Raw genomic sequence first — 18,528 nt, forward strand, 5'->3', positions numbered from 1 at the left:
TGATCTGGCAGATGGCGGTATTGCCTGTTTTCGTCCATGTGGTGGAGCTATAGAGCAGCCTGGACAAATACACCCAGAGAATCATAACACCATAAGACATAGGAACAGAATTAGGCCATTCGGCCCACCGAGTCTGCTCCGCCATTCAATCATGGCTGATCTATTCTTTCCTCTTAACCCCATTCTCCTGCCTTCTCCGGTAACCTTTGACACTCTTACTAATCAAGAGTCGACCAATCTCCACTTTAAATATACCCAATGACTTGGCCTCCACTGCCGCCTGTGACAATGAATTCCACAGATTCACCACCCTCTGACTAAAGTGATTCCTCCTCATCTCCATTGTTAAGGTACGTCCTTTTATTCTGAGTCTGTGCCCTCTGGTCCTGAACTCTCCCATTTCCTGCAAACATGTAAACACAATTCTTTCCGTGGGACACCTCAGCCACTGAGGGAAAGGGGTATGTAGCTGAATTGGCCTCTGTAAATTGGCCCGAGTGTGTCAAGAATGGATGCAAAAGTGGGGTTACTTTGAACAAGGGAGAACGGTTGATCGATGGTTGGCATGGACTCAATGGACTGTAGAGCCTGTTTCCACGCTGTTTCTCTAAACTAAACATTGGTGAGCCAGGTGGGTAATCACACCAACTGGGTGGTTTTGTGGTCATCATTACTAATGCCAAAACACTAGATGCAAAGTGGTGGAGTAACGGCAGTGTCTCTGGGGAACATGGCTTGGCGAAGTTTCGGCTTGGGAGCCAGTAGGATAAGATTTAGATCTGGGACCTTGTCCACAGTTTAGACAATATAGACTGAAGCCCAGCTGCTTATTATTTTGCATCCTTACTAATGCTGAGTTACTAATAGACATATGCAAAATGCTGCAATAACTCAGCGGGTCAGGCAGTACCGCTCGAGAAAAGGATTGGGTGACGGTTTGGGCCGAGACCCTTCTTCTGACTAAGAGTCTGGGGAAAGTACCGGGGGAGGCGTGTGGTTTGGGTGGGAAGGGATGAGTTAACCAGGGCGTTTCGGAGGGAATGGTCTCTGCGGAAAGTTCAAAAAGGGATGGACTGTTTGTATCGACTTGGAGGAACAACACCTCATGTTTCGCTTGGGCAGCCAACAACCCTGCATCTCTAACTAATTTCAAGTAACCCTTGCATTCCCTCTCTTTCTCTCTCTCTCTCTCTGTTCCTTCCCCACCCCAGTCTCATTGTACTAGTTTCACCATTGTCCTGCTCAGTTTCACTGTCTGTATAACTCGTTATCACCTTCTCCACAGCCAACAATGGACCATTGTGGGCTCGCCCTTCCCTTGATCATCGTTGCTGGCTTTGATTTCTTTTCATACCTTTCATTCATTTGTTCTTTATGCCTTTGAAAACCTCTCGTTTCCCTCTCCCCTGACTCTCAGTCTGAAGAGAGGTCTCAACCCTAAACGTCACCTATTCCTTTTCTCCGGAGATCTTGGGCGGTCATGGTGGCGCAGCGGTAGAGTTTCTGCCTTGCAGCGAATGCAGCGCCGGAGACCCGGGTTCGATCCTGACTACGGGCGCTGTCTGTACGGAGTTTGTACGTTCTCCCCGTGACCTGCGTGGGTTTTCTCCGAGATCTTTGGTTTCATCCCACACTCCAATGACGTACAGGTTTGTAGGTTAATTGGCTTGGTAAATGTAAAAATTGTCCCTAATGGGTATATGATAGTGTTAATGTGCAGGGATCGCTGATCGGCGCGAATTCAGTGGGCTGAAGGGCCTGTTTCCGCGCTGTATCTCTAAACTAAACTATACTAAAGATGCTGCCTGACCCGCTGAGTTCCTCCAGAACTTTGTGTCTATCTTTGGCATAAACCAACATCTGCAGCTCCTTCCTGCACATACCGAGTTACTAATAATTCACAAAATGCTGGAGTAACTCAGCAGGTCAGGCAGCATCTCAGGAGAGAAGGAATGGGTGACGTTTCGGGATACTAATTACTATCAATTAGTAACTGATTACTAATAATGAGTTACTAATAATGATGCAAGCCTGCCTCTAGCAGTTTCCTGAATAATGAGTTATTTAATTGGAAATTTCAAAGTTAATTCTAGGTGATTTCAGGTGTTGTTTCTCCATCAGTCTCCAATGCCCCTTTCTGGCCACAGTTTAGAGTCACAGCTTTTTTTTACTCCCTCTTCTCCCCTCTCCCATCGGTCAAAATGTATAGAAGTGTGAAAACGCACACCTCCAGATTCTGGGGCAGTTTCTTCCCAGCTGTTATCAGGCAACTGAACCATTCTACTTCTACCAGAGAACGGTCCTGAACTACTATCTACCACATTAGTGACCCTCGGGCTTTCTTTGATCGGATTTCATTGGCTTTACCTTGCACTAAAAGTAATTCCCTTATGTATCTGTCCAGTGTGAATGTGGCTCGATTGTAATCATGTATTGTCTTTCCGCTGGCTGGTGAGCACGCAACAAAAGCTCTTCACCACACCTCGGTACACGTGACCACAAACTAAACTGTCAACTGTCAATTGTACCCCAGGTCTAGAAACATAGAAAATAGGTGCAGGAGTAGGCCATTCGGCCGTTCGAGCCTGCACCGCCATTCAATATGATCATGGCTGATCATCCAGCTCAGTAACCTGTACCTGCCTTCTCTCCATACCCCCTGATCCCTTTCGCAACAAGGGCCACATCTAACTCCCTCTTAAATATAGCCAATGAACTGGCCTCAACTACCTTCTGTGGCAGAGAATTCCACAGACTCACCACTCTCTGTGTGAAGAAATGTTTTCTCATCTCGGTCCTAAAAGACTTCCCCCTTATCCTTAAGCTGTGACCCTCTAGTTAACGAAGGAAGCGGATATGTGGCTAAAGACACAAAATACTATTCCGGAAAACTCTAGCTTACAGACACGGCATGTTCCTAATAGCGAAACCAATGTAAACTGGATGGTTTGCTTTGTAAATAGATTTATTGGTGCAGTTGAGGTAATTTATAATGATCTAAAGGTCCTAGAGAGTGATAATGCACAAGATCAAAACACCCATAAAGTTTATTACAAATTATTGACTGTACACAACATCAAAGGCAGGGGAATAGGAAGCAGCACCTTTATCTAGGTTGGTACCATCCTGTGAAAGTTACCGAGCTTGGGGAACACTGATTAGCAGAAGGTCATGTAATACAGGTAGCTATCTGCTACTATGAAAGTTGGCTTCACCTCATAAACCGTATCGCTTAAGTTATTACAATAATCTCGAAAAGATGCTTAACTAAGGCAAACGTGTTCCTGTAACACTTCCAATCGAGTTGGCAAAGTACGTCGTCTGCGAATCCACTGCCGGGGGAATACAGTAGGAAGCTACGTTTTTTGGTTTGGACATAGAGACAAAGAGCCTTACAGCGTGGAAACAGGCTCTTCGGCCCAACTTCCCCATGCCGACCAACATTTAGTTTCATTCTCAGGCCCCAGGTCCCGAGCCGACCAGCGATCCCTGCACATTAGCATTATCTCTGAATGCATTCAAGAGAGAGCTAGATAGAGCTCTTAAGGATAGCGGAGTCATGGGGTATGGGGAGAAGGCAGGAACGGGGTACTGATTGAGAATGATCAGCCATGATCACATTGAATGGCGGTGCTGGCTCGAAGGGCTGAATGGCCTCCTCATGCACCTATTGTCTATTGTCACCTCACACACTAGGAACCATTTACAATTTTACCGAAGCCTAATCAACCTACGGACCTGCATGTCTTTGGAGTGTGGGAGGAAACTGGAACACCTGGAGAAAACCCACACGGTCACAGGAAGAATGTACAAACTCCAGACAGACAGCACCCATAGTCAAGATCGATCCCGGGTCTCTGGCGCTGTGAGGCAGCAACTCCACTGCCACGCCACTGTAAAAGTGGTGAAAAAGTCATATTCAAAAGGTAATTTGATGAGGACCGGAGGAAAAACATTTACTAAAACATCCAAGGGAAAGAGCACCGTATTAAACAAATTTAATACAAAGAAATATGAGATGTTGCATTTTGGGAACTCTAACATGGGCAGGACCTACGCATGGTAGGGCTCTGGCGAGTGTTGTAGATCAGAGGGATCTAGGAGTGCAGGCTCGATGGTTCAATGATACTTTAATGTCACATGTGCAGGAAGGAACCGCAGATGCTGGTTTAAACCAAACATACACACGAAAAGCTGGAGTAACTCAGCGGGACAGGCAGCATCTCTGGAGGGAAGGAATTAATGGGTGACGTTTCGGGTCGAGACCCTTCTTCGGTGAAATTCCCTTTTTGTACACATATCAGTACAAGTATCACTGTACATAACTTAGGTATATGTTAGATAAGCATCAAAGATACAGTACAAGTGTATAGTAGTAGTAGTAGTACACTGGGAAAACATACAACCGTCAGATTTGGTGCCAATTTCAACTCCCAGTTGTTGTAATTGCAGAGCTCGTGGCCTGACCTTGAAGGGCCGATATTCTCTATATGTAAAGGCATCGCCTTGGTTGCCCTCCGGTAATCTGTCATCCCACCAGTGGGCAGTGAAAATGTAAAAGTCACTGCCAGAAACCCAACAAGCTGTCTCCTTGCCTTTTGCAGGTGGGATTTAACCAGCTTTAACCCGCGAAGATATCTTATCCAAGACTCCAACGAGGAGAAGGCCTACCGGGAGGAGGTGGCTGATCTGGCACTCTGGTGTCAGGACAACAGCCTCCTCTTGAATGTCACAAAAACTAAGGAGCTGATTGTGGGCTTTAGAAGGGCTCAACATCCGAGGACGTACACGCCACTGGAGATAAATGGGATTACTGTGGATAGGGTGAGCAGCTTTAAATACCTGGGAGTCCACATCACAGAGGATCTGACATGGACAACACACATTGCCGCACTGGTGAGTAAGGCAAGGCAGCGCCTTTACCACCTCAGACAGCTGAGGAAATTCAGAGTGTCTCTGAGGATCCTTCAGTGCTTCTACTCTGGGGCTGTAGAAAGCATCTTGTCCGGCAACATCACAGTCTGGTTTGGGAACAGCTCTGCCCAGGACAGGAAGGCCCTGCAGAGAGTAGTGCGTTCGGCTGAACGCACTATGGGAACTACACTCGCCCCCCTGCAGGACCTATACATCAGGAGGTGCAGCTCCAGAGCCAGCAACATTATGGGGGACCCCTACCACCCCAGCAACGGACTGTTCCAGCTGCTACGGTCAGGCAAACGTCTCCGCTGTCACGCTGTGAAAACAGAGAGGATGAGACGGAGTTTCTTCCCACAGGCCATCAGGACTGTTAACTCTCATATCACCAGGGACAAATTTAATTTACTGTATTAATTTATTTTTTGTGTTAAATTTTTTTTTTCTATTCTGTTTTGTAGTTTTAGCACAATCTGCAGGCATTGCCATTTTCATTTCACTGCACATCTTATATGTGTATGTGTATGTGACAAGTAAAGTTGACTTGACTTAACATGACTTGCATTCTCTGGAATGCTGGAGGTTGAGAGGCGATCTGATGGAAGCACTTAACATTGTCAGAGGCAGTCTGAACATTGTACGGTAAGCAGTCTCCAACAAAGGGTTGGTGATGTGTCCATGATCCCACCATTACATCCTAAGATGGAGCATTCTACCAGGCATTGTACCATTGTGGCCACCAGTGGATAGACAATAGACAATAGGTGCAGGAGTAGGCCATTCGGCCCTTCGAGCCAGCACTGCCATTCAATGTGATCATGGCTGATCATTCTCAATCAGTACTCCGTTCCTGCCTTCTCCCCATACCCCCTGACTCCGCTATCCTTAAGAGCTCTATCTAGCTCTCTCTTGAATGTATTCAGAGAATTGGCCTCCACTGCCCTCTGAGGCAGAGAATTCCACAGATTCACAACTCTCTGACTAAAAAAGTTTTTCCTCATCTCTGTTCTAAATGGCCTACCCCTTATTCTTAAACTGTGGCCCCTGTGACTCCCCCAACATTGGGAACATGTTTCCTGCCTCTAACATGTCCAACCCCTTAATAATCTTATACGTTTCGATAAGATCCCCTCTCATCCTTCTAAATTCCAGTGTATACAAACCTAGTCGCTCCAGTCTTTCAACATATGACAGTCCCGCCATTCCGGGAATTAACCTAGTAAACCTACGCTGCACGCCCTCAATAGCAAGAATATCCTTCCTCAAATTTGGAGACCAAAACTGCACACAGTACTCCAGGTGTGGTCTCAGGTGCGGTTATGACAGGTTTGATCATAAACTACTGAGGCTGCAGATGTGGAAATCACTTCAGAGGCGACTATGTATAGATTGTGTCGGAATGAACTGCAGATGCTGGTTTACATTGAAGATAGACACAAAATGCTGGAGTAACTCAGTGGGACAGGCAGCATCTCTGCCTCAGAAGGCAGTGGAGGCCAAGTCTCTGAATGCATTCAAGAGAGAGCTAGATAGAGCTCTTAAGAATAGCGGAGTCAGGGGGTATGGGGAGAAGGCAGGAACGGAGTACTGATTGAGAATGATCAGCCATGATCACATTGAATGGCGGTGCTGGCTCGAAGGGCCGAATGGCCTCCTCCTGCACCTATTGTCTATTGTCTGTTGCATCTCTGGATAGAAGGAATGGGTGGCGTTTTGCGGGTCGAGACCATTCTGAAGAAGTGTCTCGACCCGAAACGTCGCCTATTCCTTCTATCGAGAGATGCTGCCTGTCCCCTTGAGTTACAACTGCATTTTGTGTCATGCCTATATTGATGCTGCACTTCGAATTTAATGACTTGAAACATGATGAGAACTGATACATGAAAGTCGGTGTGCACGGGTTTCCATCTAAGAGAGTAGTGTTGATGTTCAAAAAAAGGGACAATGTGAAAGATGTTTTGCAGAATTGCTTTTATAAAAAACCTTTTGGGTTATGACCCGGAACCCGCTACCTGTAAAAGAGGTGAAAAATGCATCAATCATGATGCTCAAAAGGTAATTTGATGAGGACCTGAGGAAAAACTTTTACTGAAACATCTAGGGGATAAGAGCAGGAGAAGACGGCAGAATGGGTTGCTCGGTACAGAGATAGTATGGATTCAAAGGATCAATGATTCATTCTAGAGATATGGGCATCACTGGCAAGACCAGTGGGCACATGCTACCCCTAACTGAAAGGATGTTGGTGAGTGGCATTCTAGAAGGGGCGGCACGGTGGCGCAGTGGTAGATTTGCTGCCTTGCAGCGCCAGAGACCCAGGTTCAATCCTGACTGCGGGTGCTGTCTGTACCGAGTTTGTACATTCTCCCCCCGTGACCTGCGTGGGTTTCTCCAGGTGCGCTGGTTTCCTCCCACGCTCCAAAGACGCACAGGTTTGTAGGCTAATTGGCTTTAGTAACATTGTAAATTGTCCCTAGTCGCTGGGCGTGCAGCGTAGGTTTACTAGGTTAATTCCCGGAATGGCAGGACTGTCATATGTTGAAAGACTGGAGCGACTAGGCTTGTATACACTGGAATTTAGAAGGATGAGAGGGGATCTTATCGAAACGTATAAGATTATTAAGGGGTTGGACACGTTAGAGGCAGGAAACATGTTCCCAATGTTGGGGGAGTCCAGAACAAGGGGCCACAGTTTAAGAATAAGGGGTAGGTCATTTAGAACTGAGATGAGGAAAAACTTCTTCAGTCAGAGAGTTGTGAATCTGTGCAATTCTCTGCCTCAGAGGGCAGTGGAGGCCAATTCTCTGAATACATTCAAGAGAGAGCTAGATAGAGCTCTTAAGGATAGCGGAGTCAGGGGGTATGGGGAGAAAGCAGGAACGGGGTACTGATTGAGAATGATCAGCCATGATCACATTGAATGGCGGTGCTGGCTCGAAGGGCCGAATGGCCTACTCCTGCACCTATTGTCTATTGTCTATAGTGTGTGCAGGATAGTGTTAGTGTATGTGGATGGCTGCTCGGCGCAGACTCGGTGGGCCGAAGAGCCTGTTTCCGCACTTTATCTCTAAACTACACTAAACTAAACTGCTAACACCTATGCAGTGAGGCAGCTCCCTTTCTGCTGTCAGGCAGATTCAGATCCAGGGATGAAGATAAACACACAGACTGGAATGGAAGAGAGATGACATTCCATAATCCTGCTGCCTTCTTCCCCCCCAAATTATTTGGGGAGTTTTGGTGAGAAGATTGGAAGCCCTGATGAGTTGTGACAGTAGACTGTGTACACGGAATATACTGAGGCCACTTGCATAAAGTGTCATAGAGGCATTCAACGCAGAACAGGCCCTTTGGCCCAGCTCGTCCATGCCAACCAAGATGCCCCATCCTAAACAGCCCTGGTGCCTGCATTTCGTCCATTTCCCTCTAAACCTTTCCCATCCGTGTACCCCCCTCACCTGTGTGGAACTATTACCTGACGCGCTTTGTCCTGCCTCTCCCCTTCTCCAGATTTCTTCTCCTCCCCTACAATCAGCCTGATGAAGGATCTCGATCCGAAATGTCACCTACCCATGTTCTCCAGAGATGCTGCTGAGTTACTTCAGAACTTTTGTGTCCTTTTGTGTATTAAGCACGGGTGGCATGGCGGCACAGCGGTAGAATTGCTGCCTTGCAACGCTTGCTGCGCCAGAGACCCGGGTTCGATCCCGTCTACGGGTGCTGTCTGTATGGAGTTTGTACGTTCTCCCCGTGACCTCGTGGGTTTTCTCCAAGATCTCCGGTTTCCTCCCACACTCCAAAGACGTGCAGGTTTGTAGGTTAATTGGCTTGGTGTAGGTGTAAATTATCCCCAGTGTGTGTGTGGGATAGTGTTAATGTGCGGGGATCGAAGGGCCTGTTTCCGCGCTGTATCGCTAAACCAAACTAAACCAGCATCTGCAGTTCTTTATTGCTACCTGTCCAAATGTCTTTTAAATACTATTAAGTACTACTAAACTACTACTACTAATTAACTACTTTTAAAGACCGATTCCTTTTCTCCAGAGATGCTGCCTGATGCGCTGAGTTGCTCCAGCATCTTCAGTGTAAACCAGCATTTGCAGTTCCGTCCGACACACCTCTTTTAAATACTGTTACCTGCCTCAACTATCTCCTCTGGCAGCTCATTCCATTTACCCACCACCTTCTGAAGGAAAACTTTGCCCATCAGGTTCCTATTAAATCTTTCCCCACTCAATAGACAATAGACAATAGGTGCAGAAGGAGGCCATTCAGCCCTTCGAGCCATCACCGCCATTCACCGTGGTCATGGCTGATCATTCTCAATCAGTACCCCGTTCCTGCCTTCTCCCCATATCTCCTGACTCCACTATCATTAAGAGCTCGATTTAACTCTCTCTTGAAAGCATCCAGAGAATTGGCCTCCACTGCCTTCTGAGGCAGAGAATTCCACAGCTTCACAACTCTCTGAGTGAAAAAGTTTTTCCTCATCTCCGTTCTAAATGGCCTACCCCTTATTCTTAAACTGTGGCCCCTGGTTCGGGACTCCCCGAACATCGGGACCATGTTTCCTGCCTCTAGCGTGTCCAATCCCTTAATAATCTTATATGTTTCAATAAGATCCTCTCTCATCCTTCTAAATCCCTCTCACCTTAAATCTAGGTCCTCTAGTTCTTGATTCAACCTACGCTGGATAAAAGACACTGTACAGTTATCCTGTCAATTCCCCTCACGATTATATACACCTCTGTAAGATCCCAACATCCCATTGAAATAAGAGAATGTCAATGAAGAAATATGGGAAACATGTTATGGCAAGTTATATGCATTTTATTTTAGGTACAGAAAAAGACACATATTTCTGTATTTTGGTCCAAAAATAGTAGTATAAAATGAAAGTTATAAATGGAATAGAAATGGAATCCAACAGCAATCACCCACATCTCTATCAGAATTGTCTATTATTTACAGACTCCCAATATCTTACATATAACTGCAGGTGATTTACTTAGCAATCATTCAAGCAAAAAAAAAATGTACATCTTCAGCCTTCTATAAACATAGTTCACTTCACCAAATTGCACAATATTGGAAAAACATATAAATATATATATACATAAATAAAGTAACAAAATAGAAGGAAATAGTACTCAATAAGTTAATTTTAAATACCGTAGTAATGGTCAAGTGCATCTTTGGGTGAATTTACAATCAATTTATTTCACGTGCATTTCCTTCAGATTCAAAATTGTGCATTTCAAATTCAAATTCAAATTCAGTCGCGTATTGAAATTTAAACTTGTGCATTTCACATTTAAATCCAAATTCAAACTTGCTTTCGAATTCGAATTCAAATTCAGTCTCGTTATCAAATTCAAACTTGTGCATCTTTCTTCAGAGGATTGAAGCTGGGGTGGTATGGTGGCGCAGCGGTAGAGTTGCTGCCTTACAGCGCTTTCAGCGCCGGAGACCCAGGTTGATCTTGACTACGGATGGCGTTTGTACGGAGTTTGTACGTTCTCCCCGTGACCAGCATGGGATTTCTCCGAGATCTTCGGTTTCCTCCCATACTCCAAAGACTTACAGGTTTGTAGGCTAATTGGCTTTCTATAAATGTAAATTGTGTGTGTGTGGGATAATGTTACTATGCGGGGATCACTGGTCGGTGCGGACTCGGTGAGCCGAAGGGGCCTGATTCTGCGCTGTATCTCTAAACTAAACTAAACTGCGGTTCTGGTTTGTGTGGATGTAGTTTTTAAAGTCGTTCTACTATTGCATCGGGTATGATACTTGCATTGCCTCCTTGAAATCTGCTGAATCTGGCTCGGTTATCTTCCTGACGAACAGCCATGTCAACTGGTGATAAGGCTTACTTTGTAATCACCATCTCTTGGTAGCAGAGGTGCCTAGTGGAGGGTGGGGTTTAGGGTGGAAGCTTAAACTGTGCCTTCTATCTCCCCTCCTTGCATTTATTCACAAAATGCTGGAGTAACTCAGCAGGTCAGGCAGCATCTCAGGACAGAAGGAATGGGTGACGTTTCGGGTCGAGACCCTTCTTCAGACTGGGTGCTGCCTGACCTGCTGAGTTACTCCAGCATTTTGTGAATAAATACCTTCGATTTGTACCAGCATCTGCAGTTATGTTCTCCTTGCATAATGCACTCATGTGCCTTTCTCTACGTTGGAAGGGTTTGCAAGATAGTTTAAATGGAAGTCATGAACCGTTACACAATTTTCCCCAGTCCAGAAGTTTATAAACAGCTTCTTCACCGTCAATCTTGAAAAAGGGGAGTTTACACTGAACCCTCAGTTGTCCAGCTGATGGTTATATTATCAATCCATTCACACAGGAGGAGAATGGATGCTCCTTCATCCTGTGCAATCACTAGGGATCAACGATGTCTTGCTTCCTCTCTCATAACCCACTTCTGTGGGCTACGAGGTGACTTCTGAGGCCACAATGGAGCCCCTGGACTTCATATTGGTGAACGAGGATGCCCAGAATGCACTTGCTGGAAACCTGAGCAGAAAAACAAAGTGTGTGGAGGAGCGGTGACATTTCTGGTCAGGATCCGTCTTCAGGGCTGTGAGCAACTTGCTCCAATTACTTCATTTGGATTGGAGTCAAAGGAATGCCTTCTAAAATGTGGTTGTAATTTAGGGACCTACTTCACCTGAATGTAAAATCCTGGAGGTGTTTAACAGGCCGTGTAAAGGGAAAGTGATCAGAGTACAGACTGAACTGTAAACAGTCAAACCGTGCATCCCAGCATGGGTTTGGGAACAGCTCCATCCAGGACAGCAAGAAATCGGAGAAGAGGCGGCCCAGACCCTCACACAAAACTCCACCTATATCTCGCGCTGCCTCGGCAAGTCCAGCAGCATAATCAAGGACGAGTCGCACCCTGGCCACTCCCTCTTCTCCCCTCGCCCACCAGAAGTGTGAAAACGCACACCTCCAGATTCAGGGACAGTTTCTTCCCAGCTGTTATCAGGCAACTGAACCATCCTCTCACCAACTAGAGAGAAGTCCTGAACTACCATCCACCTCATTGGAGACCCTCGGATTATCTTTGATCGGACTTTTCTGGACTTTATCTTGCACTAAGTATCATTCACATTATTCCCTTTATCATGTATCTGTACGATGTGGATGGTTCCATGTTAATCACGCATTGTCTTTCCGCTGACTGGTTGGCACGCAACAAAAGCCTTTCACTGTACCTCGCTCGGTGCAGGTGACAATAAACTAAACTCAGCTCAAATAGACAACACTCAGGAAGGTTTCGTACCACTGCCAGGCGGCGCGTTCTCATGTGCCTTCGTAGGTGAATTCGAGGGGGTCCATGCTATTCGCCTGAATGAGTGAAGGGGGGTGTTCAGGCATCAGCCACGACTCCTCGTCTGGGTCCAGGGGGAGAGGGGGCATGTTCCGTATGGGCAAGAACTGGGAGAGAGGGGGCAAGGCTCTCCCCCTGATGTGGCCACGCTGCCTTCGGCCGCTCAGGGACACGGGCGCCCCGTGCCTCTCCGACCAGTACACATTGTAGGTGCCCGACAGCAAACGCTCCTCGAACGAACAGTCCCCTTCGTTGTAGGAAAGCTGAAGGAGGCAAAATAAACAAGAGATAATGGGGATAAAATGAGAACGGGTGAGTCAAACGTAGGGCTTCATTTATTCATTTAGTTTTTGATTAGTTTAGAGAGATACAGCGTGGACACAGGCCATTCGGCCCACCAAGTCCGCGCCGACCAGCGACCTCCGCACATAATAGACAATAGGTGCAGGAGTAGGCCATTCGGCCCTTCGAGCCAGCACCACCATTCAAAGTGATCATGGCTGATCAATCAGTACCCCGTTCCTGCCTACCCCCCCGACACGAACACTATCCTCGGGTCAATTTTACATTTATACCAAGCCAATTAACCTACTCACCTGCACTCACCTTTGGAGTGCGAGGAGGAAACCGGAGCACCCGGAGAAAACCCAGGTGGTCCCAGGGAGAACGGACAAAAACTCCCCTGGGGCGCATTGGTAGAGTTGCTGCCAGCGCCAGAGACCCAGGTTCGATCCCGACTGGGGCTGCTGTCTGTACGGAGGTTGTACGGAGGTTGTACATTCTCCCTGTGATAGCGTGGGTTTTCTCCTGGTGCCCCTGTTTCCGCCAACAAACCGAAGACGGACAGGCTTGTAGGTTAATTGGCTTGGTATAAATGTAAACATTGTAAACATTGTCCCCAGTGTGTGTAGGATTGTGTTATTGTTCGGGGATCGCTGGTCGGTGCGGACTTGGAAAGCCCAAGGGCCCAAGTTTCCGCGCTGTATCTCAAAACTAAACTAAACTAAATCTGTACAGACCGCACCTGTAGTCAGGATCGGACCCGGGTCTCTGGCGCTGCGAGGCAGCAGTTCTACCTCTGCCATTACTGATTGAGAGTGATCAGCCATGATCGCATTGAATGGCAGTGCTGGCTCGAAGGGCTGAATGGCCTACTCCTGCACCTATTGTCTATTGTCTACTGAGGTTATCATGTGCCAGACCTGCGAGTCATTGAACCCATGAGGTCAGTGACTTGTAATAAACCTGCTTGCTGGCGCCCTCTGGGTCAGACGAGAGGTTTCGCTTTGGGCAACCACGTGGAAAAATAATTGGCCGTGGGAGTGTCAACATTTCCCTGCAAAATCCTGCCCAGCCCCCTCCCCCCCACACACACACACACACACACAAAACAATCTGCAATTGAAAAGACCACACTAAAGCTACAAGACAAGCCCAACGACCACGCTCAACTTATTGGACGCATCGCATTTTAGGGGTGGTGGAAGAAGCCAGCGGTCGAGTCCCGGGTTCGATCCCGACCACGGGTGCTGTCTGCACGGAGTTTGTACGTTCTCCCCGTGACCTGCGTGGGTTTTCTCCGGGTGCTCCCGGTTTCCTCCCGCGCTCCAAAGGCGTACAGGTATGTAGGCTTGGTAAATGTAAAAAATGTTCCCAGTGGGTATAGGATAGTGTAAAAATATAAGAAAATAACTGCAGATGCTGGTACAAATCGAAGGTATTTATTCACAAAATGCTGGAGTAACTCACCAGGTCAGGCAGCTTCTCAGGAGAGAAGGAATGGGTGACGTTTCAGGTCGAGACCCTTCTTCAGACTGACCCTTCTTCAGAGTTACTCCAGCATTTTGTGAATAAATAGGATAGTGTAAATGTGCGGGGATCAGTGGTCGGCGCGGACACGGTGGGCCGAAAGGGCCTGTTTCCGCGCTGTATCTCTAAACTAAACTAGACACCATCCAAGAAGTCCAAGCCCATATTTGAGCCTCAACCAGTGGGTGGAACCTTACACACTGGCCCCTCCCGTTGTTTGCCATTCTTGGTTTTATGTCTGGGTGGGAGAGATTTTATCTGCTGCCCCCCCCCCCTCCTCCCCAAATCCTCACTGGGGAACGGGGTACTGATTGAGAATGATCAGCCATGATCACATTGAATGGCGGTGCTGGCTCGAAGGGCCGAATGGCCTCCTCCTGCACCTATGGTCTATTGTTTCGTACAGTGGACATCCAGGCCCAACAGGTTGGGGAGCTGGACAGAGCCATGAACATACTCAACATTGGGGGGGCAGTCTAGGTGCAGATTAGTTAGCTTAGTTTAAACAGGCCCTTCGGCCGACCGAGTCCGTGCCGACCAGCGATCCCCACACACTAGCACCGTCCTGCACACACCAGTGACAATCTACAATTTTTTACCGAGGCCAATTAACCTAAAACCCTGTCCGCCTTTTGGAGTGTGGGTGGAAAGCGGAGCACCCGGAGGAAACCCACGCGGTCACGGGGAGAACGTACACGGGGAGAACGTCCTGTAGACAGCACCCGTGGTCAGGATCGAACCCGGGTCTCCGGCGCTGTGAGGCAGCAACTCTGCCGCTGCCACTCTCCAATGATAATGTCACCACAATTAATCAGCAGAGTTGTGTATGGGGGGGAAGGCAGGTTAGTGGGGTTGGGGGGGAGAGAGAGATCAGCCATGATTGAATGGCGGAGTAGACTTGATGGGCCGAGTGGCCTGGTTCTGCTCCTATCACTGATGACCTGATGAGGTCCCGGCGGTGTCTAGGTCTGGGACTCACCGAACCATGTAGCCGTCCGTTCCTGTCCATACAGAGGTAGCGGCCGCTGAGATAGCCTCTGATCGCCACCACGCCAGGAGCCACCGACCTCATCTCAAGGAGACCTGCAAGGCAATGGGAACAGGTTAGCGGGGCAAGCCGGAGCGGGGACGCTAAACCCCGGGTCAGTAACACGCCACACTTGCTCCAACATTAGACTTTAGAGATACAGCGCAGAAACAGGCCACTCCCAAGTCAGCGTAGACCTGCGGTCACCCCGTACACCAGCACTGTCCCACACACACACACGCACAGATACGCACACATACCTTGACACGGACATACACACACACACACACACACACAGAGACACGCACACACACACGGACATACACACACACACAGATACACACACAGCCACATACAGATACACACACAGATACACACGGACACACACACTCATACATACACACACACAGATACACACAGACACACACACAGACACACACACACACACACACACACACTCATACACACACACACAGATACACAGACACACACAGCCACACAAACACACACACACACATAGATACACACACACAGCCACACACATACACACGCACACACAGATATACACACACACACACAGACACACACACAGCCACACACAGATATACACACACACACACAGACACACACACAGCCACATACAGATACACACACAGACACACACACACAGACACACAGACACACATAGATATACACACACACACACAGACACACACGCACACACACACACACACACACACACACACACACACAGCAGTTCCAACAGACAGCCACTGTGGCGACAGTGCAAACCGCGCCGGCGCAAGATCACAGCCAACTATTCACACACCAATTCACACACAGGATTTTCACACCGTGTTGTTATAGAACATTTAAAAAACCCATAATCATTACGCGAGGCCAGACTGTGCTGCAAATAGACTAAGGGTTAAAGCGGTTGTGTGGCTTGTACCGAGTCGCTCCAAGTTCTTAAATTTGATTGCAGTGGATGCAATGTTACAATTCAGGATACACCAATCCGTTTGTTTAAATGTTACACCCAATAACCCGGCCATTCAATACTCCGGTATATTGACACGGATGGGAAAGGGTTAGAAGGAAATGGGCCACACGCGGGTTAATGGGTCTGGCTTGTGCAGGAAGGGACTGCAGATGCTTGTTTACACTGAAGATAGACACAAAACGTTATCAGTCTGAAGAAGGGTCGCGACCTGAAACGTCACCCATTCCTTCTCTCCAGAGGTGCTGCCTGTCCCACTGAGTTACTCCAGCATTTTTTGGGTCTACACAGATTCTATTTTCGCGTCCGTTCTGGAGAGATGAGAAGTTCTGTGTGTTTTTTGTTTTTGTTTTAGTCTGTCTTTTTCACACCTAATTGCGCTTCGTAATCTCTGTATCTCCCTCTCCACTGACTCTCAGTCTGAAGAGACATAGACATAGAAAATAGGTGCAGGAGTAGGCCATTCGGCCCTTCGAGCCTGCACCGCCATTCAATATGATCATGGCTGACCATCCAACTCAGTATCCCATACCTGCCTTCTCTCCATACTCCTGATCCATTTAGCCACAAGGGCCACATCTAACTCCCTCTTAAATATAGCCAATGAACTGGCCTCAACTACCTTCTGTGACAGAGAATTCCACAGATTCACCACTCTCTGTGTGAAAAAAAAAACGTTCTCATCTCGGTCCTAAAAGACTTCCCCCTTATCCTTAAACTGTGACCCCTTGTTCTGGACTTCCCCAGGGTCCAGAAGAAGGGTCTCGGCCCGAAACGTCACCCGTTCTTCTCGATTTATTCACAAAATGCTGGAGTAACTCGGCAGGTCGGGCAGCATCTCGGGAGAGAAGGAATAGGTGACGTTTCGGGTCGAGACCCTTCTTCAGACCCGACCCGAAACGTCACCCGTTCCTTCTCTCCCGAGATGCTGCCTGACCTGCTGAGTTACTCCGGCATTTTGTGAATAAATCGATTTGTACCCGCATCCGCAGTTATTTTCTTATACTACCCGTTGCCAACTTCTCTCCAGATTCGCTGCCTGCCTGCCTGCCCCGCTGAGTTCCTCCAGCACTTATGTGTCTCTCTTTGATAGAAACTTACTGTGCGAGGTCCTTTCGCGACTGCCATCCACCGCGCCGTCGTCATGGATCTGGAGGTGGTAGCTGAGGAAGCTGCCTTTGGCCTGGGTGGTGTAGAGGTGGATCAACCTGATGGTTTGGTCCCAGCCGGAGTTGATGTGTGGCCCCGCGTTGGCGGCGGGCTTGGGGTGCACCGGCGTGGCGAACAGCAGCTGGATCACAGCGAGAAGACCGCACAGTTTGCGAACAGCCATCGATCGATTTCGGTAAAAAAAACACCCACCAAATCTCTCTCGAACTCTCTCTCTCTCTGAGCGTTGTTAAAAGACAACGAAAACCAAACCAGAAGTGTCCCAGTTGCTCCGACCTCTGCCTCTGAACTGCTGCTGCACACGAGAGACAGCCTTTTTAAAGGTTGCACTCCTTATCAGCAAAATCGATACGGCTGATCCCAAAAGAATCATTTGAGGATCAGTCATAATAGATTTTTTTTACAACAAAAGCACCCGCCTACCAAGTGTGGCACCAGACAGTAAGTACCAGGGATATCCCAGGCTTGGGCGATTATTTTTTAACATTGGACATGTTGAAAACAAAGTTTTTTTTCTTCTCCCTCCCCACTACATTTGAAAATAATAGCACAATATTAACACCATTTTGGACTGTGGTTTACATAACGGTATGAAACTTGTACATTGTAGTCTATTTACCCCAAACACAGATTTAAAACAAAATAAATTAATAATAGATTTTTAAAAAATAGACAAATGAATAATAAATAATATTTTTTTAATAAAAACGAACAGAATAAAGTTAATGGCAGTAACCTCGTGTTGGTGTGTGTTCACGGGTTATGTGCCCATCACAAATAGTTTACATTATTCAATGCAGTGAGTGGGTGCTGTGACAAATATTATTATTTTTGCACGGGAGGAGAGCTGGAATTATTCCGAGCAAAACAGACAATTCTTTCGGCGCAGTAACAGTTTCATTTATTTCCAGAATCTATGAAACTGTAAATTATTATTGATTCTGCTTGTATATTCCTGCTTGCTGGACCGTCTCCCACACACGCGGAAAGCACGTCGTTTTATAGGGTTTCAAGTCACTTTTTAATCCCTCTCCATTTATCAGTTGTCTTTGATTTTCCTCTTTGATTTTTGCTGTTAAGTACGATCATACATACACACGCACAAACGCATGCACACATACACACACACACACACACACACACGATCACACAAACACACACGCTTATGCACAAACACACACACATATGCACACATACACACACACACACACTCATACACATACACACACGCTCATGCACAAAAACATACACACAGACGCACACATACA

At 47.3% G+C, this 18,528-nt stretch overlaps 1 protein-coding gene across 1 annotated transcript; it reads right to left on the minus strand.

The window, feature by feature from the left end:
- Nucleotides 1-12,226: 12,226 nt before the first annotated feature.
- Nucleotides 12,227-17,423, minus strand: fgf19 (fibroblast growth factor 19). Its single transcript, XM_078414913.1, has 3 exons — nt 17,192-17,423; nt 15,043-15,146; nt 12,227-12,517 (listed from the first exon to the last, which is right to left on the minus strand). Exons 1-3 carry the CDS (start codon nt 17,421-17,423, stop codon nt 12,227-12,229), a joined length of 627 nt encoding a protein of 208 aa, XP_078271039.1.
- Between the last annotated feature and the right edge of the window lie 1,105 nt (nt 17,424-18,528).

The sequence above is a fragment of the Rhinoraja longicauda genome, chromosome 18 (genome assembly GCF_053455715.1).
Source record: "Rhinoraja longicauda isolate Sanriku21f chromosome 18, sRhiLon1.1, whole genome shotgun sequence".
NCBI lineage: Eukaryota > Metazoa > Chordata > Chondrichthyes > Rajiformes > Arhynchobatidae > Rhinoraja > Rhinoraja longicauda.